Below are 27,313 nucleotides of genomic sequence, written 5' to 3'. Positions count from 1 at the left end.
ACCCGCGAGAATATTTTTGCCCCATTATGCACTGGGAGCTTAACCCAGAATTCCAATGGGCGGCGGGGACTGCAGGAACTGTGGGATAGCTACCCACAGTGCACCGCTCCGACATTCGATGCTAGCCTTGGTACTATGGATGCAATCCGCCAAATTCATGCACTTTAGTGGGGACACAAAAGACCGAATGTATAAAATAGCTTCTGAAAATTTGAATAGAATAATTTTGAAATAATTTCGTACTGTAGACGTACCCTTAGGCTCCCAACTAATTTAAGGACTTTTGAGGACATATCCCTTATTTTCAGAAGTGCTGAGCACCCATAACTCCCATTGAAATCATGGGAACTACAGGTGCTCAGCCTCTCTGAAAATCAGAGCGCACATTTATAGAGCCCTGCGTGGATACACAAATGTGTATCTGCATCTGATCTGCTATCGGCAAAAATTATCCATGCGTTTGCAGGGCTCTATGTTGAGGGCTGGGCTGAGGCTCCGAGGCATCTCCCCCGGAACCCGGTCAGGGACAGCCATGGACAGCTGTGAGGAGATCGCGTGGAGTCACAGACCCTCCACCTGCCCTCGGCCGGGTGGGGAGCCTGGGGGGCAGGGATGCAGCCAGGGGCTGCTCTTAGTCCCCCATCCCCTGCACCACAGGCAGGTGGAGGGTCCGCTGCTGGTCTGGCAGGAGGAGGGAGACCTGTGGAGCTGCTTGGGGGCTGCTCAGGCCCCCTGCCCAGGGCAGGTGGAAGGTCCACCATGGCTCCACACAGCTGCCCGCCTGGCTCTTATCGTGGCCAGGCTGCGGCTCCGGGCTGCAGCTCCAAGCCACCCCCTTCCCTGGCCAGAGCTGGTTCGGGGAGAGCCACACTGTCAGCTGTGGGGAGCTGCAGTGGACCCTCCACCTGCCCTGGGCAGGGGGCCCGAACAGCCTCCAGAGAGTGTCAGAGCCCCCCACCCAGGGCAGGTGGCGAGACCTCCACCAGGTGGAGAGACCAGCGCAGCTCTCCCAGACCCAGCTCCAGCTGGGGAGGGGGGTGGCTCGGAGCCACAGCCTGGCCATGATAAGAGCCAGGTGAGCAGCTGTGCAGAGCTGTGGCTGACCCTCCACCTGCCCTGGCGGGGAGCCTGAGCAGCCCCCAGCCCGTGTCCCTGCCCCCCACCCCCTTCCCAATGTCCCTGCCCCCCCAACCTCTCCGCCAAATGTCCCAACCTCCCCACTCAGTGTCCATGTCCCCCAGTCCTCCTGCCCAGTGTCCGTGCCCACCAGCCCTTCCACCCAGGGCAGGTGGAGAGACCATGGTAAGAGCCAGGCAGGCAGCTGTGGAGAGCCGCAGCGGACCCTCCACCTGCCTTGGACGTGGAGCCCAAGCAGCCCCCCACCCAGTGTCCCTGCCCCCCAGGTCCCCTGCCCAGGACAGGTGAAGGATCTGTGCCGCAGTTCCTCACAGCTGCCTACTTGGCTCTTACCATCAGAGCCCTGCGTGGATGCAAAATTTGTATCCGCATCCGCACTGCTATCCACAGAAATGGTCCATGGATATAAAGCGGATACCCGCGGATTTGCAGGGCTCTACATATTTAGGTTCCTAAATAAGCATTTTGGTGCCTAATTTTAGTCATCCAAGTTTCAGAAGTTTGGTTTAAGTTTCTATTCTAGTCAAGTGCCAAACTTCCCCCATTCATCTTAATTGGATGTTAATTCTAAAGCCTAATTGTAGTTGCTTAAGAGTCACATTGTTAGCTTTGGCACTGCTGATTAAGGCCTGATTATGCTCCCAATTAAGTGAATGGGAGTTTGCCATTCTGCTCAAAATGATTAGCAGACTAAAAATATCCAGCTAATACCTTTGTCTATTGTGACTGTACTTATCAGTCACAGTTGGATGTTTCCTTCATTTGGAATGAACTTTCTTTGGGAACAGCAACACAACCTTTGAATATGAAAATAATCAAACATTATCTCAATTTGGAAAATCTGGAGGCATTTGTTGCTTTACTTAAAAATTAAGATAATAGCAATTGGCCTGAACCTGAAAGGACTGAGCATCTTCAACTCCAGTTGGCTTCACTGGAAGTTGAAGGGGCTCAGCACTTCAAAGGATTAGGCCCAAAGTGTGTAGCATTGCTAGCTTAAAAATATTGGAGTTTCTGTTTGCGACTTGAGGATTTTATGTGTTCTCTAGAAAACCAGGTCTAGCTGCCAGGTAGGTGGTTCACATTAATAAACTGATATATAGTAGTAGTAATAATATTTAGTGCTTACATAAGGCTTTTCATTCATAGATCTCAAAACGTGTTACAAAAGAAAGCATAATTATTTCTAATTTACAGATAAAGAAACTGAGCCACAGACAGGTGATGTGTCTTGCCGAAGGTCATACAGTGGGTCAGTGTTGGAGCTGAGGATAGAACCCATGTCTCTTGACTTCCAGTCTGGTGTATTATCCACTAGATATATTGAATGAGATCCCATCATCTCTCCACCACTACCGTCTTGTGTCTCATTATAATCTAGTGTGACGGGGCAAGGCCAGATGGCTATAGTAGAGTAGTGGGAGATAGATATATTAGCCATGGGCTAAACAAATTCCTATTACCAGAATAAGCAAATGGCAGCTGCTCCAGGTCAATTAAGACACCTGGGGCCAATTAAGATCTTTCCAGAAGGCAGGGAGGACAGCTAGGTTGATTGGGACACCTGAAGCCAATCAGGGGCTGGCTGAAACTTGTTTAAAGCCTCCCAGTTAGTCAGGTGGGTGAGCATGTCAGGAGCTGTAGGAGGAAGTTGCGCTGTTGGAGAGACTGAGCAGTACGCACCATATCAGGCACAAGGAAGGAGGCCCTGAGGTAAGGGTGAAGTGGATCTTGAGGAAGTGGGGGCTGCTGTGGGGAAGTAGCCCAGGGAATTGTACGTGTCCTATTTCTAAAAAATCAGGTACCATAGCTGATACTATTAGGGTCCCTGGGCTTAGGGAGCCCGGAGTAGAGGGCGGGCCCAGGCTCCCCCCCTCCTTTGCCCAGAGACTTTGCAAGGGAGGATAGCTTCTCCTCGCCTCCCTTGCTGGCTTATGATGAAAATGGCTCAGTAGGCTGTGACCCTTGCCTCTAGAGAGAGAAGGGGTACGTGGAGGGTCACAGTGAGCCTCTGAGGCTAACGAAATCCACCAGGAAATGCGGGACCCCCAGAGACAAGGACAGAACTTTTTCACACTAGTATTAAAATACAAGAAAAAATGCAAAGGAGAAAAACAAAAAATAGAAGTCCCCTCAGAACTTCCACATATAGCATGGGGCAGGGAAGAAGGGAGATTATCTGTATATTTTATAGTTTTCAGCAGATTTTTCTTGTTCATGACCTGAGCTTACCCATTGCCTCAGTGACAATTTCAGCTTTTCCTTGCAGGTATCCAGTTAGATAGTTGAAAGATCTACTTAGAACAGAGTAGAAAAACAGAAGGATCAAATCTGTCTTCTTGCTGTCTAACAGGCTACAACACTGAAGCCTGATCCTGAGAGATGTACAGCACATCTCAGAATCTGGCATTATGTTTAACAGAGGAGTTGTTTGTGACTTTACATAGTTAGTAACTATGTTATTAAAAAAGAAAAGAAAAGTTCTCCTTCTAGACATGGATCACCCAATGACCTAGGCCAAAATGAGGGCTAAATCCAGTTTGCCTTAGTCATGCAAGAAGTCTCATTGACTTCAGCAGGACCACTCTCAGGAGTAAAGCAAGCAGGATTTGGCTTTTTAAACCAAGAACTCTGGCTGGAAAAATCAGGTGCCCTCGGCTTTATCTACACTTAAAAGTTATATCAGCATATCTGTGGTGGTCAGTAGTGTGAAAAACCACACACCTGATGGGTATAGCTGTGCTGATAGAACCCACAGTAAGGATGCAGCTATGTCAATTGAAGAATGCTTCTATTGACGTAGTTAACATAATTCGGGGTACTGATGTAGTGTGTTCCTATACCAAAGGAAAAACTCCTTCTGTCCATATAGGCTGCGTCTACATTAGAGGGCTGTGCCAGCATAGGCTGTGTAGTGTAGACATAGCCTTAATACAGAATCATAGAAATGTAGGATTGGAAGGGAGTTCAAGAGGCCACCCAGTCCAATCTCTTGCTAAGACAGGATTAAGTATGCCTAGACTTCTATTTATACTACTAAATAGTCTACCTTTTAAAGAATATAAAGTCACAAGACCTTTAACAAAGCTTGAATATTTCTTTCTAATGTGTTAACATTGTATTGTAGCAAGACTTTGTGTTGTGTATCCGTCTACCTGATAATCATAGTATATTAGGGTTGGAAGAGACCTCAGGAGGTACTCTAGTCCAATCCCCTGCTCAAAGCAGGACCAACACTTAAACATGGAAGGGTGAAATCCTGATGCCATTAAAGCAATTGGAGTTTTGCCATTGACTTCAATGAAGCCAGGATTTCACTCACATTACTCTTTTTAAATCTACCAGTGGCTGTGCTAGCGTAATGCAGTAATTGAATAAAACATGATAATTAACAAGCTCACATATCACTCATTTTCACTTTACAAGAAATTGGACCTCAGCAACAATTTATGATATATAGTTTACCAATGCTGGGTTTGTTTGCTTTTTTCCATGTCAGAGCAAAGTATTTATGTGAAAACATAAAAACTGATACTAGAATGGGGTCTACAGCTTTTATTAATTATATTTTATATTTTTATTGAAGCATTTGAGTACTCAGGACATAATACAGTTATCTAAGGTGGCTAAAAAAAGCATGTGTCAGTATATGCGATAATTAGCATCTATAGTTTTCTATTACAGTAAGGGCCAAATCCTGCTTACCTAAAAAGGAATCATCTACTTGCCTCAATAAGCCAAGCAATATTTGGATCAGGAAGCTATTTTTACATTAGCCTCTTTTAGGAAATTTATTATTATTATTATTATTGCTTATTAGTATTAGTATGACCGTAGTACCTAGGCACCCCAATCATAGACCAGGACTTGATTGAGCTATACACTCTACAAAACGCAGAACAAAAAAACAGCCTCTGCCTCGAAGAGCTTATAAACTGAGTACAACAGAAGAGACAACAAATGCATCCAGATGGATAGGAAAGTACAAGGAAGCAATGAGACAATGTTGTCTACATTGACAAGACAGACACATGGTGGTGGGAGGGACAGAACACACAAGCAGAGTGAACAATGTGATGGTGGAAAACGTCATGTTCTATGATTTATTTATTTGCTTGGTTTTCGATGGAATTTAGGAGAGGATCAGCTAAATTGAAAGAGAATGGAAGGGCAGGGGGGTGAAGGGAACAGGTCAGGGGAGGAGAGGGTAAGAGGGGTAAGTATGCTTTGTGTTAGGGGGCTTATTCCTTCACCCACTTCTTTCCCTGGTCCTTCTCGCATGAACAGAGAGCAACAATACCCGAAGTCCAAAGGTGCAAACAATTAGATGTTTATTGGGGTGAACTTCCAGCAAGCATGATTCCAGTTTCCTTCCTTAGTGTCCCCCTTCCCAGCTCTGACACCACAGAGCCTTACACCTGTGTCCCTGTTCCCATTCCTGCCCTTAGCCAACATGATTCCAATTTTCTTACCCCCATTCCCTGTTCCTATTTCCCCCTTTAGCAAAACATGATTCCAATATCCTTACCCCCATTCCCTGTCCCCATTTCCCCCTTTAGCCAAACATGATTCCAATTTCCTCACCCCCATTCCCTGTTCCCATTTCTGCCCTTCACACATACACACCCACTCACTTCCTGATTGACTGCAGACTATATAGTAAAACTTGAGTTCTGCTTAGCTATACCTTAACCAATCATTTTCCTGAAATTTAACTAACCAATCCTAAGATATTGTAACATGATTATGTAACCAATTATATCCCACCACCTTAATTAGTTTACACCCAGCAAAATTAATTATACAGCAGACAGAAACAATCACAGAACCAGACAGAGATTATACAGACAAACGATAGCAAAGTGGGAACTATAATGACAAAACAATACAGAAGTGAGGATTTCACATCCCAGCTATTGATAAGTGAGTTCTTGCCAGATAGGATGCTATCAAACTAAGTTTCCTTTTACATCTTCTAGGCACTTCCCTTTCTCTGGATGTGATAGGCATTATCAGGACAGGAGTGTATTCCTAACAGCCCAATAGCACCTTCTTTCAACGTGACTAGTTTGGAATGTAAAGATGTGACCGTTTGCTTCCCAGCTTATGGCTGCCTCTGCTGCTTAGCCAAAGGCCTTAGCCTAAGAACAGGGCCTCAGACTGTCACAGTAAGAGAAGGACCTTACACTGGCAGACAGTGATTTTGATTCTTTCTTTTATATCTCTAGAACTAGCCAAGTGATAAGAATACACCTAAATTCTTAGAGTATGGGCCTTTACAGACAGGCCTGAATATCTATATCCTAACACTGTGAAGCTGTGATGAAGAGATTCTGAGGGGGTTGGAGGAGAGAGGGGAGGGTTGGTGCAAACAACAAATCAGCACAGAGTAGAGACAGTCAGAACGGTCTATGCTTTTGACTGGAATGTCCAAAGATCTCTGCCTTGGCTGGTTCTGTTCCTCTCCACTGGAGTTTCTGGCTGGCTGCTTTTTTCAGTTTTCCCCCAAGACCACATTAGTGGGGGAAGGGAAGGCACCGTCTGGATCCTAGTGCCACCAGAATGGGGCAGTTTTCCCTGCACAGTTCTGGGTCAGAAGGTCCTGGCAGCAGGGGTGGCCCCAGCTGGGCCCCATTTTACCCCCTCTCTTCCAGTGCAAAAGTCCCTACTTCGGCTGCTTCACCACTGTTGCAGCTCCAGTGGCGGTAGCAAGGTGAGAATGCCGGTGTATACAGCACATTGGTAATTTTACCACCGTGTGGTCTAACTCTGCTCAGAACAAATCTGGATGACACAGAACTGCTGCCGTTTACGCTAGTGCTTCACGCTAGTTCAAAGGTGGAAGACTCCCTCCCCAAAATAGTCAAGGGTAGATGAGGCCTAAATGCTTTTAGACTACAAGGTAAAAAATATCTTTTGCAAAAAACATGCTGAGACATTTCATTTGAAACCAGAGCCCACTAAAGGTTATGAATAACAATATAACTCTTATACATAGGGCCTGATCCAGCTCCCAGTAAAGTCAATGGAAAGACTCACATGGACTAAAATGGGGTTGAATTGGGCTCATAGCTTATTAATCTACTTTGTGTTGTTTAATATTAAGAACAGACTGCATTGCATGAGTGCCTTTTGTTCTGCAGCTTAGTCATAAAGGGATCTTTTGGTATAGATAGTGGCATTTTGCAGCTCTTTGCAGCGTAAGCTGAGATGTATACTATACACTTTATCTCTTTTGTCGTAACGTTAGCAACAATGCCTGGAAGTATTTTCCATTTTCTCACTAGTCTTTCATAAGAACATCCATTAATTAGCTGGTTAGAGACCCTGGGGGTTTTATTCTCCTGTTGATGCATAGAGAACTTACATGGATAGCTTCTGTTAGCTATGATGGCAGTTACGTTTCAATCTGTCATGTACAAATGGATAAATAGATCCCTAGTGTTTAGTGAATGTGTTTAGATCCCTAGTGTTTAGTTCAATCACAAACTAAATTACATGGTCAGACTTGAATTCTTGGTTCCTTAAAACATTTTTTAGAAAGGTTTCAGAGTAACAGCCGTGTTAGTCTGTATTCGTAAAAAGAAAAAAGAAAAGGAGTACTTGTGGCACCTTAGAGACTAACCAGTTTATTTGAGCATGAGCTTTCGTGAGCTACAGCTCACTTCATCGGATGCATAGCATATTGTGGAAACTGCAGAAGACATTATATACACACAGAGACCATGAAACAAAACTTCCTCCCACCCCACTGTCTTGCTCGTAACAGCTTATCTAAAGTGATCATCAAGGGAGGGCCATTTCCAGCACAAATCCAGGTTTTCTCACCCTTCCCCCTGCCCCCCCCACAGACACACATACAAACTCACTCTCCTGCTGGTAATAGCCCATCCCTCTTTGAAACCTCTCTTTATAATGCGCATGATAATCAAGGTGGGTCATTTCCAGCACTAATCCAGGTTTTCTCACCACCGCCACCCCCTCCCCACACACACACACACCCCCCTCCAAAAACCACACACACAAACTCACTCTCCTGCTGGCAATAGCTCATCTTACAATGTGCACAGCAATAATCCAAATTTAACCAGAACGTCTTGGGGGGGGGGGGGTTGTGGGAAGAAAAAAAAAAAAAAAAAGGGGGAGATAGGCTACCTTGCATAATGACTTAGCCACTCCCAGTCTCTATTCAAGCCCAAATTAATAGTATCCAATTTGCAAATGAATTCCAATTCAGCAGTTTCTCGCTGGAGTCTGGATTTGAAGTTTTTTTGCTTTAAGATAGCGACCCTCAAAGAGATCCACTTCCTGGACACTACAGTGCTAATAAACGATGGTCACATCAACACCACCCTATACCGGAAACCTACTGACCGCTATTCCTACCTACATGCCTCCAGCTTTCACCCTGACCACACCACACGATCCATCGTCTACAGCCAAGCTCTGCGATACAACCGCATTTGCTCCAACCCCTCAGACAGAGACAAACACCTACAAGATCTCTATCAAGCATTCTTACAACTACAATACCCACCTGCGGAAGTGAAGAAACAGATTGATAGAGCCAGAAGAGTTCCCAGAAGTCACCTACTACAGGACAGGCCTAACAAAGAAAATAACAGAACGCCACTAGCCGTCACCTTCAGCCCCCAACTAAAACCCCTCCAACGCATTATTAAGGATCTACAACCTATCCTGAAGGATGACCCAACACTCTCACAAATCTTGGGTGAAAGGCCAGTCCTTGCCTACAGACAGCCCCCCAACCTGAAGCGAATACTCACCAACAACCACATACCACACAACAGAACCACTAACCCAGGAACCTATCCTTGCAACAAAGCCCGTTGCCAACTGTGCCCACATATCTATTCAGGGAACACCATCACAGGGCCTAACAACATCAGCCACACTATCAGAGGCTCGTTCACCTGCACATCCACCAACGTGATATATGCCATCATGTGCCAGCAATGCCCCTCTGCCATGTACATTGGTCAAACTGGACAGTCTCTACGTAAAAGAATAAATGGACACAAATCAGATGTTAAGAATTATAACATTCATAAACCAGTCGGAGAACACTTCAATCTCTCTGGTCACGCAATCACAGACATGAGGGTCGCTATCTTAAAGCAAAAAAACTTCAAATCCAGACTCCAGCGAGAAACTGCTGAATTGGAATTCATTTGCAAATTGGATACTATTAATTTGGGCTTGAATAGAGACTGGGAGTGGCTATCTCCCCTTTTTTTTTCTTCCCACAACCCCCCCCCCCCAAGACGTTCTGGTTAAACTTGTATTATTGCTGTGCACATTGTAAGATGAGCTATTGCCAGCAGGAGAGTGAGTTTGTGTGTGTGGTTTTTGGAGGGGTGTGTGTGGGGGGGGGAGTGGCGGTGGTGAGAAAACCTGGATTAGTGCTGGAAATGACCCACCTTGATTATCATGCGCATTATAAAGAGAGGTTTCAAAGAGGGATGGGCTATTACCAGCAGGAGAGTGAGTTTGTATGTGTGTCTGTGGGGGGGGCGGGGGGAAGGGTGAGAAAACCTGGATTTGTGCTGGAAATGGCCCTCCCTTGATGATCACTTTAGATAAGCTGTTACGAGCAGGACAGTGGGGTGGGAGGAAGTTTTGTTTCATGATCTCTGTGTGTATATAATGTCTTCTGCAGTTTCCACAATATGCTATGCATCCGATGAAGTGAGCTGTAGCTCACGAAAGCTCATGCTCAAATAAACTGGTTAGTCTCTAAGGTGCCACAAGTACTCCTTTTCTTTTTTCTTTTTATTTTTTAGAAAGAATTCTCTGCCACAGTGGACTAGAAGGGCATAGTATGAGTTAACAATAGCAGGCCAGAGACCCTACTGCAAAGGTTATAGTGAACAAACTGAATTTCTGCCTTCTCCTCTTAGCAGATTTTGTGAAGATAACCTATTTAATGACCTCAAAAATGTTTCAGTAGCTTCTTTTGTTTACAGCAATTTTTTATAGTCTTGGATTTCAGGTTCACATGTCATGGAGTCCACAGCTGACACTAAATTGTGAATTCATTGTTCTTTAACTGAACTCCACTTTTATATGTGATATACGGTACCAGTGGTCTGTGGTTAAAAGGCAAGAGCTCCCATAAATGAATCATCGCACAAAAGGCAAGGGCAAAATGAGGGCTTCCAAAATCCCTAAAAGTCTTGAATTCTTGCCCTTGTGTTTTGAGACCCTGCATGCTACATATTATTGAAAGCTCTAAACTTTAAAAACAAAACATGTAAAAACTGGCTGATGGTGCTTTCTCTGATGTATTTCAGCTGTGTCATTTGCACCCTGGTTCATAAAAACATGCCTTACTGGTTCAGAACTGGAAATGCATATTGAATATTGTTTAAAGAGGTAAACACTGCAGTATAGCAGATATCAGCTGATCGTCTTTCAGTTGGACTGTCATAGAATCTGCCTCCCATCTGAGGTAATATGGATAGGCAGCTTTTGTGGTTTTGTGTGTGGTATGACTAAGGTGTTGATAGGCAGCCTTAATTAAGGAAGAACTCATGAGAGCATGGACGGTGGTAGAACAGAGGTAAAGTTGGTATTGTAAATCTGTCTGTAACTGCTGGGTGGTTAGAAATGTCTGCATTTACAACATAAGAGCATTATAAAGAAGAGGGTAATAAAAGACCAAAGAGTTACTATGTCTTAATACTTGTAAAAAAAATATGGGATTTAGGAATGGCATAAGATGGGAAAAAGGCAAAAGAAAAACAAGACAAGGGGGAAAAGATGAAGTAATTAGAAAGGACTTTCTGTTTCTGTCAAAACTTTCACTTTAGTGCTATCACTTTAGTTATCATGAGAAACAATTCAAGTCCTTTGAAACCAAACTGAAAAGAAGAGAAAAAAAAGACTGTGCCCCTGTGTTGCTCCTTTATGATCTATAAAGACAGTCTCATAACATGTTTTGTTGTTTTTTCTTCACACAAAAAAATCCAAAATAAATCCAAAACTTTCTGCTTTATTTGTACTTTCAGAATATCAGATCCAGTCTTCTTTCTCTTTTTATTTATGATTTATTTTGGTGTGAGGACAAGGCCTTTTGCAATATTTTTGGAAGACTTCAGTGATCCTCTCACATGAGAGCTGCAGCTCTCCCAAGGCTACGATTCAGCATCCTCTCCACCCTCTGGCTGTGTGTACACTGGGAATCGTGTTGGGTAGCACCTGCTAAAACCCTACTGTAGACAGAGCAATCTGTATTTTAACAAATATTAGCTGGTAGGGGTCTATCCTAGGATTTACCTCCACCAGCTAACTCATGTTAGAACTGCAACTTGCCTGGCCTACACTACAATTTTAACACCACTATTGTTAGATTAACAGTAGTGCAGATATATCTACCTGTGCTACAATCACACCTTCATTTGCAGTGTACACATCCCTAAAACTGCTTAATGCTTGACACAATGCTAAATTAGTCATCTACACAATGTTACTAATACCAGTGGAAATACAGTTTGGCAACAGTGAGAAATTTATAAAAAAGGCCAAAGTGAAAAGCTAAGACCAGATTTTCTTGATACTAAACTGGAAAAAACAAGAACCAGATATAAAAACCAATCCAGAGCCTCTTTATACACCAGCAGGAGGATTATTTTGTTTATTTTTTGTTTTGCAGTTCACCTTAAAGATAAGCTGTTGTCTCAGTAAAGTATAACCTACTTTTTGTTGTTGCTGCTGCTGTTGTTTTTCTCTGTCTTAAACACTTCATGCCGCATTCCTATGCTTCACTTCATGTATGCTGTCTTGTAACTGGACCAACTTTAAATGAATTTTATAAATTGGCCCTAAACTTAATCGCTGCTGAGTGTTTAGAAAGTGATGATTTGAAGGTGGGAGGGGGGATGGAATTCTTACTAACCTGAGTTTTCTGTTTGTTCATTTTTCTTGGATGATCATTAAGCGAGAGAAACTCTTTCTTGTTTACTGCTGTTTTTCATAATGAAAAAGGGCATTGTGTGCTACTATTTTTTCTTCCTCCTCCAGGGAGCTTCTATTGGGGAAAACTATTCTTCCTGAGGCAGCAGAGTTCTGGCAACTGACTTCAGCACACTCTAGCTTCCAACAGTGTGAGCCAGGCCTGCTGCAGTTAGGCCAGAACCCAACAGTCCTGAAGGGAAGACTGCCGTGATTTGAAAATCTCCTTTTGGAGCTGGCCGCAGCTACTTGGTTAGCGGTAACTGGTCGAGTTTTAATAGTTGACGATCCCTTTACTCAACAACAAATGGGGAAAAAATACTTAAGGGACACTTCTGGATTTACAGGTGGCTTCACTATAATGTGTCTGCGTGGCTACCCCTGAAGACCACTTAGAAGCTACAGCTAATGAAGAATGTGGCAGCCTACTTGCTTATTGTATTAATTACAGGGAATCTGTTACATAAGCTTTAAAGATTGCACTAGCTCCCTATTCGTTTCCAGGTGCAATTCAGTGTGTGTTGATATTGACCTTTAAAACTTAAGAGCTTATGTACACAAAGACTGGAACTGAAATAATAATATTATTTGTATTATCATAAGGCCTAGAAGCTCCAGTCATGGACCAGGTCCATTTTTATCCTGGAGGGTGTAGAAAGAGCCCCAAAGAGCTTACAATATGGGTATAATACAAGAGACAACTGAGAGATACAGACAAAGAGATGGGGAAGTACAAGGGAGAAAACGACAGTATTGGTCAGCAGGACAGGTAGCTGTCTCAGCACACCAGTAGCCTAGCCATTGTCAAGTTTTTTATAGGCCTCATGGCAAAGGAGAGTCCTAAGAAGTGTTTTGAAGGAGGATATTGAGTAGGATTTGCTGATATTTACAGGAAGCTTCTCCCAGGTGTGAGGGGCAGCATGGGAGAAAGCACATAGGTGTGTGTGTGAAAATTTAATAAGTGGACAATAGAGACTGGCATCATGGGTCAATCACAGGCAGGAGTTGACCTTTCAGTACTGAATGAGAATTGATAGGTAGCGGGAGGATAGGCCATGAAAGGCCTTGAAAGTGAAAACCAGTAGCTTACATTTGATACAATAGAGAAAGGGGAGCCAGTGAAGGGAGGCAGAGAGTGCCGACATGGTCAAAGCGACAGGCTAGGAATATTATCTTAGTAGCAGCATTCTCAGTGGATATCAGCAAGGCAAGACAGTGTGTGTGAAGACCAGAAAAAAGAATCTTACATGATATATAACTAAGTCAATTGTAAGTCATGCTTTTAGTTATTTCAGTGCAAATCTGGGTGGACACTCTTATTTCAGAATAAGACTGCCCCATTCCAACAAAACTTATCAGTAAAAAAGATGACCAAATTATATAAAAATAGGACACTTATTTCAGAATATGAGTGTTCTAAGTGTCCTGTTTTGATATAGCGTGGTCACTTTTTTTACTGACAAATGTTGGAATAGGGCACTTTGATTCTGAAATAAGAGTGTTGACACACCAACTTTCATCGAAATAACTAAGGGTGGGAAGTACAACTAACCTAGGTTTTTTCATTCCATTTGCTGTGTAGACAAGCCCTTATATAAGTTGAGTCACAGTTACCTGAGAGTGTCTTTCCTTATCCTTGCTTTGCCATGGGAGTTGAGAGCAGCTGATATACTTGAGCATCCTAAATTTGAACACCGGGCAGGCTATGGGCAATGCGTTTTCAGTGGAGGACTCTCCACTCTGGAATTGACTTCCCCTGTTAATATGAGAATTCGTCAATTCCTTGGCTTTCAGGGTACAGTAGTAGAGAGCCTATCTCTGACCTCAGGCTTTTGCCTGAATGGGGATCAGAGTAAGAACTTATTATTGTTGCTATTATTGTATTAGTCTTTGGGAGTTGATTCTCTTTAATTTTAGTTAATCCAAATCAACTGATTTGGTACATTTTTTTTTATCATTGATGGGAAAGTGCCCAGAAATTTGTGATTGGCTCATTTTAAAGAAAGAAAGAAAGAAAGATAGAAAGAAAGAAAGAAAATACGGAAAAAAGCAGGAGTTTCTGCCAAATCAGTCTCTTACAAAGATAGGAAACATTAAAGTCCTGTACTCCTCGATGGTATCTTGATAAATACAAGTCAAGTATAGAAGAAAAATCTCATTCTGGATGACTCCTGTGCAGAAGAAGTCAGCAACAATGTTATTCCTGAAAAAAATAATGTTCTGACAGTACCTTTTGCCTGATTTGATCTGTTTTATGTCATATGTTTAAAAGCACAGCCTTTTTTCCCTGGAGTATTGATAAATTGACCAGGAGAGAGATTGCACAGAGATTACACAAAGACTAAAGGAGCTGTTGGAGGGGACATAGCAGTGGATCAGACATTGTGAAACAGAACAGCTCAATGGCAAAATGTACATTTTATTTAAAATGTGTTGCATGCCAAGCAACCTCACTCTGCCTTCAAATATATCTCAAAGCTCTCTTCCTTTGTCTAGCTTTTCACCACTAATCCTTATTCTGACACTTTCTGTTGTCTGGGGCAGCTTGCAGACACTACCCTGACCTGAGCAAATAAGAAGTTAATAAAAATTAGGCTAACCCAAGTGCTCCGCAGAGGGGCTGTAAAAGTTAGTTGCTCCAGGAACAAGAGGACAGAGACTGCCTGGGAGAAGGCTGGTCTCTGAGCCCGGGGCTGAATTAGAAACCCTGAGCTGAGAAACTTTGTTCTCTGTTATATTCTGATGTTTTGTTAACTATAATTAACTGACTGAGATCAACTTTGCCCTGAAAAAAGGGACAGGGGTGTCTTTCCTTTTGCTTTCTGTGCTAATTCAGCTCAGTCACCTACCTTATGTGGCAGTGGCCAGCTAGGCTGGATTTGCTGGGGGTTTTCCTGCTTGGATGCTAGGGGATCCTTTCCCTCCTGACGCACCATGGCCCAACTTTGTGTTGGGCTGGGCCATTTTATCTATCTGTCTGTCATACTCATAGGGCCTCCATTACCATAACATCTGAGGGCCTCCAAATCTTTTAATGTAGTTATCCTTCACAACCCTGTGAACTAGTACAGTGCTATTATGCCCATTTTAGCCCTGGGCAACTGCGGCACAGCGATTAAGTGACTTGCTCAAGGTCACACAAAGTCTGTAGCTAATTCTCAGGCTAGCACACTAGCCACTGGACCATCCTTCCTTGCTGTCTGCCTTTGGCCACTCTTCTAGCCCTAAGGAGCCTTCTTTATGACCAGAGGACAGCTAGTACCAGCCCCCTGTGAAGAATGAGCTTTGCAGGACCAAAAAGCAATTCCGGCTCTCCTCCTACTGCAGCAAGGTTTCCCCTCCCACTCATCTACCTCTGTGCTAGGGGAGTAAGTGGTGTTTTGCATTGAGATACCATATGGGTATGTAACTGTACCTTGTATGTTATGTTAACTAAATGTTGCATTTTCATTTCTGCTTGGGTCAAGCCAGAATCATGTTCACAAGTTCCATGTTGCATCATAGCTTTGCGGACAGACTCTCTTTGGAGGAGGATAAAATTATTCAGCTGTTGGGGCTAGGCATAGGGAGGGTATATATCTCCTAGAATTGTAGACTCCAGTGTGTAGCTGGAGCCGAGAGATGCTCCAGCAGAGACATATCCAGGTATAGGATGGGCAAGAGAGTATCTTTGACTGGGTGGCCAGACAAGTGGTGGCTCATGGTTGTATTGAGCAGCTACTGCCACTCTTTGTTGCAAAAACCATATTCATTCCCTTCATTCATTTATTTACATTTTTAATGTTTATTAAATAAAGCTGGAGCTGTTGTGCCATAACTTATCCACTGCTTCTGACCCATCTTTTTGGGGATTACCTTGACAAGAGTTACCTTCCAGCTCTTACCTGACAATTTAAACACATACATGTATATCTTTTTTTTAAAGAAATTTACTGTACAAAAGTTTATTGGTCTAAGGTCAGTATCCCGCTCTCTCTCCTTATTTACTCTTGTCTCTTCTCCTCCCTCCTGTTGTCCTGTGCTCTGTTGTCATTATTTGTGTTATCTTTCTCATTTAAACTGTGAGCGCCTTGGGGGGAAGGAATAGCTTTGTTGTCTCCTCTGTAAAGCCTTAAATCATGGCATTATATAACTAGTATTAGAATGTTTAAATTATTTTTGTGATCCCTTCATTGATAAATCCTTCTGAAAGTTTAGCTCAGTGGACTTAAGATATGTTCAGCAGGAAGAGAAGCCTCAGACTGTATCTGCATCGCATCATCAATTTATTTTTACCTTTGTTTACTAATTTAATCCACTGGCAGGACTCCCAGAATGTTCTGATTTCAATCCTTTTTGTCATCAGGCTATATGCTTACCTAAGAAGATTGATCCTTTAATTCTCTCCTGTTAAAAGGTGTCTGTGCTTTGTGCACAGAAATTAATATTCATGATGTTGTTTTTCTTTAATAGAATATAAATCTGAAAGTTTGTTTTAGTTCTTGTGCTTACTTGTGAGTTTTGAGGGCCTTTTCCATTCTTTTCCCCTCTTGGCCAAAAATTCCCTTTCATTTTTGGTTCAGGAAATTCTTCCTCTTTGGCATAAAGGTCTATATTAAAACACACTGAAGAAGTACTGTTCTTTAGAAGTGGCAAAAAGGCTTAGTTGGTTAACCACTTCTAATCTAGGTTCTGCTACAGCAAAGTTGAATCAGTCCATCTGGCACTAAAATCCACTTTGGCTCTAGTCAATGTGTGGTCTTCAAGCCACAAAAAATGAATTGGGCAGTTGCGGTTTTCAAAATGCTGGAAATCTTAAGTGGGTGACAGGTAATGAAGGAGGGAGAAAATACCAGCTCACATTCATATTTACTACTCACCTAATTTGTAAATAGGAAACTAAATTAGACAGCCAACAGTCTCTTGGGACAAATTCATGCTCTCTCTTCTCCCTTACCTTACTGTTCTCTTTTCTCCTAAAATATTCTTAGTAACTCCCTGCAATGTTAACTTGATGATAGTCTTGTTGCAAGCTTCTAGCTGACAAATGTTTTTGGATTGATTCCCATAACCTAAGTCTCTGCCAACTGAGGCAATCAGGATATAGCTGAAATGCCTATTCTTTTGTTTACAGTTCAAGGTTACTGCCATGTTGTAGTAGCGTTAAATGACCTCACATTGAGGATCTGACCCTAGTGCTTAAAATTAGGAGAAAATAGTTTTAGAATTTTTCTCTTATTAAATGTGGTTAATGTAATGCTCAGTATAGTGCCAGACTTAGTGCTAGATGCTGAATGCCTCTGTTTATCCATAGACTAGCTATAGCACTGGCAGTGGCAGTACAGACTTCTCCACATTTCCCAGTCATGACTCACAGAGGCCACTTGTAGGTGTGAGGGGATAGTTCCCATGCCCGTTTATTCCTTGGCCTATCTGCTGAAATTACCAGTAAGGTTCACACTTGTGGGATTGGATGCTTATTCAACGAGACTGATAAATGTAGCAATAATAAAAACTGATATTCTGGTCTTTATTACCCAATAATCTCTTCTGTGCTCTGCTTCATCTTGAGAAACAAATACCTGTAATTCCAGGGACACTTTTTTTCTAACTAATTTAAATAGACTTTTTAAATGGCCCAATCCTTTAAGCTCTTTGCACATACAATTCGCCCTGACTTCAGTGGGTGTTCTGTGAACTTTCAGGATCATCCCAACATTTTGGTTTAATGGGATCTAAGAGTGTGCCTTACTGTGTCTCAGCATGTATTTGTTAGCAATAAACTGTTCTTTTTCAGGGCACAAACTCTAATTCCATTAACGTGGTTGCTTAATTTTATGGATGATCAGAGGAATTAGAAAAATTTCAGACATACATGAATTTAGAAGAGAAAGTAGCTCTTTCCTGCATTTTTTGAGGCTCTGTTGGTTATTGGTAATTTGATTCAGGTTGAGAATTAAGCTAACAAGAGAACTCTTCTTGAATTTGTAGTGGTCCATTTGCCAAGCATTTGGTGTCAGTGACTATGTATATAATGAATGATATACACTAAATATTCTGCCCATATATTCTCCTCTGATAATGGAAACAGGAAAGAAAAACCTAGCTGAAACTGACCAGGCTTACAGAAGTGTTTTGGGAGCAGTGGCTTCAGAGCATGTTGCCCTCTTTCTGCAGACCCCATAAAAACCCTACTGCTCCCACTCCACAGGGTTGAGGCTTTGCTACTATTGAGGAGTCAGGAAGAGGTGGACCTAGGTGACAGTAACTGTCTGTGGTATCTTCCTCAATTCCCATGCCCGCCCCACACCCTGCAAACATTCAGGCATTTACTGCTGAAGCTAATGCTGAATCTGTTCCTGCATGTGTTGTGAACCCCCTTTACTCAGAGGGGGCTCTCGATCAGCCACCAGTAGGAAATCATGGCTGCTCTAAAGCTGTGCTCCTGTATGGAGAGAGAGATTCTAGGTCAGTAGTCCAGGCAGAATCACCGGGTGTCCATGCTGAGATCCTCGTGCTCTTCAATCTTCTGAAGATTCCACACAAAAATCATGTCTACCTTGGGACACGCACAGAAGTATGGGTCTCAGGCATTGCCTGATCTATAGGAGTGTGTGTGGGTGGGGGGGAGGGGTATGTGTAAAGCTCATCTGCTGATGCATGGTTATTATAGAAATTCCAAGAATTGTAACTCACAGAGTTCCATGGTCCATATGCTGGTTTTCCTGCCATAGCTCATAATTTGTCTCTAAAAGAGCAATGGCGTGTTTCTGTATCTCAGATGATTTTTTTAATGGGCCTAGTCCTGCAGTCCTAATGTAGGCAACATACACACTGACTTCAATGGGTATTTTTCTTGCCTAAAGACTGCAGGCTCAGCCCCCTATCAATAAATGAATAAAATGTTTAATACATTTCAGTAATAGGAAGAGGAATAATGGGTCTTTGGGGTATATAGAGAAGCTGAGATCCAAAAAATGACGTTGCCCTACATGATGGTGGGGGCTGAGAATTTTATAAATGCAATCTAAATTATTAAGTTTCATATACTTGCTAGCAAAAATACAGGCACAAAGCATCCAAAGCACTAGTCTTAGAATTATGTCTTGTGAGAAAGCATGGGGAAACTGCTTATGGATAATTTAAATTATGAGAGAAATCAGGAAAACAGAAGATTACTTTTAAACATTTTAGTCCCAGAACTATTTATTAGCATACATAAATCATTATCTGAATCATTTGTGATCCCTCCCATGTTAAGCCCAGAGTCTAGCACCAGAAAAAGAAGTTGATTGCTTGTGTTTTCAAGTAGACTAATAAAATGGACCCCAAACCAAGAGTCTACCGGGAAAAGCAGAAATCTGGGCAACTCTGAAACACATTCCTAGCTTGAGTCAATGTTGCCTGTTCTTATGAGATTTTTTATGTTCCCTCAAAGATTATATTTGTTATTTTTGCCTATTATGTCCTTTCAGGCTTAATGAGATAATTAAAACTTTTCTGGAAGATCCTGATCCTGACAGCACGCTGGATGTTGGAGCTGATATGCGCAAGATCAAGCACTGTTTCAATTACATAAAGGTATATTCTGTACACATACAAGGAAGTGCAGAGGGCCCTAAGAATGAACAGGAAATATTAGAGGACACAGGGGAGAGAGAACTGAAAAGCAACCATGAAGCTATGGAGAAGAAGGGAGTGTATACAGGGCCTCAGCAGGTCTGAGAAATGCTTGAAGAACTGGAATGGATTTGAATAATAACCGGAAAATATACAGCAAGAATCTGAAGGAGCTAAGAAGAATGACCAAAGGGTATTAGAGGTGGAGGGAGTGATAGAGAGGACTGAAATTTACAGGAATTGCTGTGCTGAAGTAATCTGTAAATGGATAGAGAGTATATCCAGGTATATATGCAGCTAATAAGGAGCTTTACATTAGACTAGGGAGAAGTCAGAAAAGAGGGTTTGTGTCACTGAACCAGCTGCATCAACTGTGTTGGTTATATGCTATGCTGGGATATTATGCACACAAGATATATATGGGGTGAGGAGTAGCAAGGGAAGAAATTGAACCTGGGGCATATTTTTGTTTTTGTTTATGCTCTGCTATAAAGGCTTCCTCAATTTTTCTAATACAGTAAAGTGTAAAACATTGTCCCTGAATTTGATTTCTAGATGAGGAGGAATTAGTATCCAGTTGATGCTGCTTTTTCCTTACTACAGTGGGAGTTCTTTACCAGAGAGAGATGTGTAGGGCTTAGATATTTTTACTGAGGAAAACTGATCAGTGGAAATTAGGAGATATCTCATAGCTGACTCAGTATTTATTGCTGTGCAGTCTACCAGTGGTGGGATTTTGCTTTTCAGAAATCCTGAAGAGGCTCTCAAATCAGCTAGCATAGGTAAACAGTCACACAGGGATAGGGGGAAATGAATGGGATGAGGAAAGAGTGACAAGGGCCCAGAACTATTTCTGTTTTATTTCATAGCAACTGATAAATCGTACAAACATTCCTGACAGAAGTCTGCTCTCACCAGACATCACTGGAGATGAGGATACTAATACCCCAGAGAAGAAAGAGGAGCTAAAGAAGTTGAGAGACCTTCTGCACCAAAGAGATAATGAAATCAATATCCTTTATGAAACAGGATTTATCTCGATTTTAACTAATCTGGCTGCAATCTGAGGTGTGGGTGTGTATGAAATGGGAGATGGTGATCTGCAAAGAATTTCTTCCCTTTCAGACTGACGTATCAATCCATATTCTTAATCTAAGAGTCTCCTACCACTCTTTATCAGAATCCCATTGTTGCACTTGGTCCCTGTTTCTGTTATAAACTGAACCAAATCCTGGATCCAAATACCCTGGAGTTTTGGGAAATTCTGATCCAGATCCAAAAGTTGTGGTTCAGGCTCATGTTTAGTAAACTCTCTTCCAGCGAATGGAAAAACTGGATCTAGCATAGAAAACTGTGATGCTACATGAAGAACAAATTATTACCTCACAAAGAATAGAATTTCCTGTGTTGTTATTTTTAGCCAAATGAAATGCTGCTTCAGGGACTACTGGACTGTCTTCTTTTAGATTAAATGTAAAATGTGTGCTTTCGACATCCAACTTTAAAATTTAAATTAAAGCTGAGCCTTTATATTGTGTATGTATAACAAAAATTAAACTACTCATATGTGCTGTGTCCATTTTACTGCCTCATGGGAAACATATGAGTAGCTGTAGTTGAGCAAGATGAAGAAAGGGCAGTTATTTTTAGCTGGCTGACAAAACTGCAGGCAGACCACAGCGTCACCATGTCCCTGAATTTGTGGATGATCTGTGGACAAAACTTGAACAATGGCAGAAAATTGACAAATAGCTTTCAAGTTTATAGAGAGCAGAGATTCTTTAGCGTTATTAAAAACAAGATTAACTGCATTCTTTGTGTTCAACAATTACTCACAGATTTGGTATATTAAGTGTGAATGGGTTGTACTTCAGACAGGTAGCTTGCTTTACCTTGATGAAATCAAGTGGTAGGGAAGCCTTTTAGTCTGCTGCATCCATCACAGGAGCCAAGACGTTTATTTTGAAAGGAACACTGTCTAGTTAATTTGGCTATAAAATTGACATATAACACCTTTTAAAAGTTTCTTATTTTAGCTGAACCTTTGGATCCCTCAGAAGAGAGTCTTCTTGAAATAAATCATTAAGTTGATAAAATATTTGTAATAAAATAACAAATTACACAGTTCATAGAGTCCGATGCACTCGCACCAGATATGCATATGTGGCTTTGTTTATGGAAGTGAAAGGAAGGCATTCATTGCATCCATCAATTTTAATTAGAGCTGTATATGGGGAATTGAAATATTAAAAGTTAAAATCAGAACTAGCATGCAAGGAACTGTAAGTGGATTTTGCAGCCTAAATAATTTTACAATTTACTTTTAAAAATTAACATCATGATTGGTGCAATAAAACTACTGAGGACTTGGAGGCTCTCCTGCCATAAACTGTAAGAGATGCTCCTTGTCTTTATGCATGCTATAAGAGATATGATAAGAACCAATTTGTAAGACAAATAGTTTTTGCCACCTAATCAACTTGATAATTCTAATTCCTCACACCTTGCCCAGATTTTTTCCATGTCTTTATCAGATAAATTAGACACAAAATGAAAAACATACAGAGAGTATCTCATCATCTTTATGTTACCTCTTTGTTTTTGCTAAATGTGTAGTGAATTCCATCAGAAAACCCCTGTATTCCCTCATTTAAAGTGTTTTTATGTCAAAGGTCTTTCTAAAGAATATGTATGTAATTGGCAGGAATTTCTTTAAAACCTTGTTTTGTGTTTTTATAATCCTTTCTATTGTGGTGTGCTTGACAGTCTTCCTATAAAGTTTAAGATTTCTGACTTATACGATTTAAATTTGACTTGGAAAATTTGCAGGGTCTAATTGGTGTTGCAATGTTACCAAACTTAATAAAGGTAATGTCACCCATTTTGAAAGAGTAACTGGAATTTAACATTTCTATTTTTGTACAGAACCTCACAGTATTTATTGCTTTTATCCAAACATGGATTGGCCATAGCCTTTTATACCACTCACTAATGTCATCTTACTAGTGCTCAGGACAAATTGAATTGGTTATTTGGAAAGATAAATGTGAATACATAGACATAACATATGGGCCTAACCCTGCAATCCATTTTCACATGAATAGGCCTTCCATATGTGACTAGTTCCATTCAGTTCTACAAGACTACATGTATGAGCAAGTGGCCTACAGAAAGAGTGGATTATTATTTATGGAAAGGAGATCCCAGTTAATTTCCTTAAAATGTTCTGCAGATATTCTAGTAAGTATGTTAAAGAAAGAAAAAAAGAAAGCACAGGATGCCCTTTTTCAGCTCAGCGCTGGGTTTAGTGGTCTTGCAGTCTCGGAGAGTTCCCTTTCTATAAGCTTGGAAGAAGGTCAGAGGTCATCTGCCTGTGTTAATGTGAAAGATACACAAGATTTCAGCTCCTCAGTACATAGAACTGCTTTTCTTCCCAGGCGAACAGGTTAGTGAAATGAATTATATGTGCAAGTGTCCAGTTCTCACATTATGACTTTAAATGTATCATTCTTAGGTGTGGACTAGGACAGGGGAGTTTTACTTTCAGCATCAGAATTCTTGTGCTCATTTGCTTTTGTCCTTCACTTCACAAATATAAATACCTTGATTTCAGGCCACCTCAATGCACAGGTAACTTAATATGCTGATAGGACTCAAATGTTGGAAATGAAAATGAATGTGGAGGACTTCATTTGTAATATAATCCAGGAGATGACATCCTTCCTATGGAAGCTCAAACTACTGACTTAAGTAAAACAGGATAAACAGTTAATATTGGAAGAAGGTTCATTCAGATATGATTAGTGCCAAGGGCCAGAAAGTAGGTTTCAAATTCTCTCTCATTTAGTCCTTCAAAATAGGAAAGTAATCCTCTCTTCAGGTGAAAAGAATGTTGATTAGTTCTGTCTCCAGCTATATAGCACCACACAAGATTCAGAGTTTAACCTTTCAAAGTAAATCTCAGTGTTTCACATTATATAGAACATGCTTATTTTTAATGAACCGTTGTAATGATTTTTATCATTACAGTGTTAATGGAATCAAACTTGGACCTCTGTTTAGCAAGTTAATTCAGCAGGGAACTAACTTGAAGCATGTGACTAGTTACACTGAAGTCTTAACAACCTTGCTGAACTGGGACATTGGTTTATAAGAACAAAAGCAGAATGCTTATATTTTCATATGTTGGAGCTTTCTATGAAAAAGCATTTAAATCACCATGGGGAAGGAGAAGTGTTCAAGAATTCAGCTCTTGCCAAAGGAGATTAGGAAACGGCTGAATTCACAAATACTGTATTTGGTTAACATAGCCTGTACACTAAATACAATTTAAGCATGTGATAGATAATGTCATTTTCAGGAGAAGGGCAGTTTCTGTCCATCTGCACTTATATAGAGTTCAAACCCTTCCTAGTGAAGCTAATTCAATTATTTCCATACTTACTTCTGGTGAGGAAGTTTTCCAAAGGACTCTTTGTAAGCTCACATCTTAAGGTGTTTCCCTTGGCTATAAGCACATCAAAGGCAATTACTTTAAAAAAAATATTATTGTTTTACTGGAGATAGAAGGATGGCATTTAGTTAGGGCATGTGCCTGTCATGATGGACTAATGTCTTGGGTTTTTTTAATTAATAAAAATAAATATAATTGTTGACTCACTTTTTGTGAGCGTCATAGAAGAATGAGTCTTAAGGAGGCAAATGCCTGAGGAGAGGGTAGTGGTTTGGCATAGGGCCTTTGGTACAAGAATATAAATTACACCATCTAAACACTATTTTCTTCTCCCACAAATGGTTCTGAGCCTGATTCTTTCTTTCCACTCTTCCTCAGACCAAAGACAAACAGCAATCTGGATGTAAAGCATTTTTTTAAATTACAATATTACTATTTTCATAGCGGTTAGAGTATTAGAGGAACAATTGGAAAAGCAAAAATTTAAATTTCTGTGTTCCATTAAGTTTATAACACTACTTTGGAACCAGCAAAATAATGTCAATAATATTGCATGCAACAAAATGGTCAGTGTGAGTTTAGAAAATATCTATTTTATCCCAGCATTACATACTGCTATAAATTACCTAAAGAAGAGAAAATATCCCCATTGTTTGCATAGGATGATGAGTATTTTATCCTTCTTTCACCTAGAAACTAGTCACCATATTACTTGGGATTTTAAAAAGCTCTTTTTCTGGTTAACGTATCTTCTTTCAACCTATTTCTGTTCAAAAAGCAAAATGAAATGGAATTCATGGCTCACTGGAGAATTTGCGTAGTGCCTAGGCTCTTTAAAATATTCAACCAAGCCAGAGAAAGGTTAGGGATTTTTTTGTTTTGTTTTTTGGTTAAATGTCTGTTTTTGTTTTATTGAAATAATGAGAAAGCCTGCATGTTCAATTCTAATGCTGAAAGGGGCCATACTGTTCTCTTTAACATAGCAATGGTCTTAGTGTTTTTATGTTTCTTGAGTGTGTGTTCCAAATAGTCACCTGGAACTATTCAGTTTTCCAGAAGTCCCCAGATGACTCACTGCATCCTTTAACTGTTTGAGATTCTAACAAAACCAAACCATCCTCCGAAGTGATGTCAAAGCAGTTTTTTAAAAGTACATGATGAGCTGAAACTGCGTCAGAGTTGGAAGCTTTCATAAAAATACCCATGCTATTGTGATGCTTGTTGTGTAAATGATAATTAATGGTTCCTCTAAAGCCGCATGACTTTGGAAATGAACTGAGGGATTAATGCTGCAGTCATTTTATAGTAGTATGAAGAAATGTGTGTGCACATGTGGATTAAAGATAACTTGTGGAGGAAGATTAGTAAAGAATTATAGGAATGAAGTTAGGTCCAGGGGATTCCTTTATGGTGTTTAGGCTGTGATATAAGCAAAATACTTAATGTACTATCTCAGAATGTTGAAAACTGCAAGAATCATGTGAATATAGTGTATCTGGACTCCATCATGTGTTAAGAAACAATGGTCATATTGTATCCTGCTGTTACAGTTGTTACACTGCTGTTATGGTTCTATCAGCACTTTCATTTTAAACTTTAAGGTTTCTATTTGCAACAAAAATAATAATTTGGCATAGAAAAATGTATGTCTCAGAAGGGATGGAGTTGTATTATAATATACCTCATGGCTGATTTCAATAATTGTATTTGAGACATGATCTAAAAAGTTTAATCATGCTGTGATCAGAAAATGAGACTCTTTTAATATTATAGTATTAATAATATTTGAATACACAATGTAGTAATTCTGTTTAAAGACCAGCTTTTTAAAGTTAGGTGTGCATAACTGCATGCATACATTTACCTCCTGCATGCACCCAATTTATTCACAGATTTCCAGTCTGCACTCAGTACAGGAATTTGTGTATACACATGGTGAACTAGGTTTCTAAATACAACATCGGGAATTTTTGCATATGCATGGAAATTTGAGTACAATGCAAGTACCTAAATTTGTAAAACTGGCCCTCAATAGCCTTAACTAATATAGTGACTGAGTGACTGACATCTTCAATTTTATTTTAATAGAATTTATGTTAACAGTTTGAATCAGCTGTAATGTAGTTGAATAGAATGGCACTCTTGTGATTTATGGTGTCATCAAAACTCTTATGGAATTATTTCCTTGTGACCCTCACTAATCTTTTTTACAGTATGAAGTACTTAAGGATGTTCTGCCATGAACTGGACCACATGAACTGAACCTGCTTAATCTTTTAATGTTGTATTGAAAGATGACTAGTGCCCTGGAACTGGTTTGGTTTCTTAGGCTGATCCATTTTAATGTCTGGTCTTTAAAGGTTAATGGGAAAAAGCCTCTGTACATTTAATAAGACAAGTTTTCATTACTTTGCTTCATTAGCTATTTTTATTTTGTATTGTAATGAACTGGCTAATGACCAGGTGAGCCACTGCCCTCTCCTAGTTGGTGTCAGAAGTGCTAAATAGTTCCATAGGTCCTTGTAATGGGGCACTCACCTCTGGAGTGCCTCCAAGTACACAGGCGGGAACGTCTGTGAGGGGAGGGCTCCTGCCTCATACTGAGAATGAGGGGCGATCAGCAGGTTATCTCAAGTGCTTATATACGAATGCACAAAGCCTTGGAAACAAGCAGGGAGAACTGGAGGTCCTGGTGATGTCAAGGAATTATGACGTGATTGGAATAACAGAGACTTGGTGGGATAACTCACATGACTGGAGTACTGTCATGGATGGTTATAAACTGTTCAGGAAGGACAGGCAGGGCAGAAAAGGTGGGGGAGTAGCACTGTATGTAAGGGAGCAGTATGAATGCTCAGAGCTCCGGTACGAAACTGCAGAAAAACCTGAGTGTCTATGGATTAGGTTTAGAAGTGTGAGCAACAAGAGTGATGTAGTGGTGGGAGTCTGCTATAGACCACCAGACCAGAGGGATGAGGTGGATGAGGCTTTCTTCCAGCAACTCGCAGAAGCTACTAGATCGCACGCCCTGGTTCTCATGGGTGACTTTAATTTTCCTGATATCTGCTGGGAGAGCAATACGGCGGTGCATAGACAATTCAGGAAGTTTTTGGAAAGCGTAGGGGACAATTTCCTGGTGCACGTGCTAGA

The 27,313-nt window shown here is 41.0% G+C and overlaps 1 protein-coding gene across 1 annotated transcript in view; it reads left to right on the top strand.

Moving 5' to 3' along the window:
• The window catches only part of KIF6 (kinesin family member 6), a 287,759-nt gene that overhangs the window by 125,271 nt on the left and 135,175 nt on the right, over window positions 1-27,313 (top strand). Inside the window, exons 11-13 of the mRNA XM_074949116.1 lie at window positions 19,566-19,671; window positions 20,580-20,725; window positions 22,947-23,155. Of these exons, the coding sequence (XP_074805217.1) occupies window positions 19,566-19,671; window positions 20,580-20,725; window positions 22,947-23,155 (461 nt within the window). The remainder of the gene's footprint in view (window positions 1-19,565; window positions 19,672-20,579; window positions 20,726-22,946; window positions 23,156-27,313) is intronic.

The sequence above is a fragment of the Natator depressus genome, chromosome 3 (assembly GCF_965152275.1).
Source record: "Natator depressus isolate rNatDep1 chromosome 3, rNatDep2.hap1, whole genome shotgun sequence".
NCBI classification, from domain to species: Eukaryota; Metazoa; Chordata; order Testudines; family Cheloniidae; genus Natator; species Natator depressus.
This window is presented reverse-complemented; position numbering and strand designations above follow the sequence as displayed.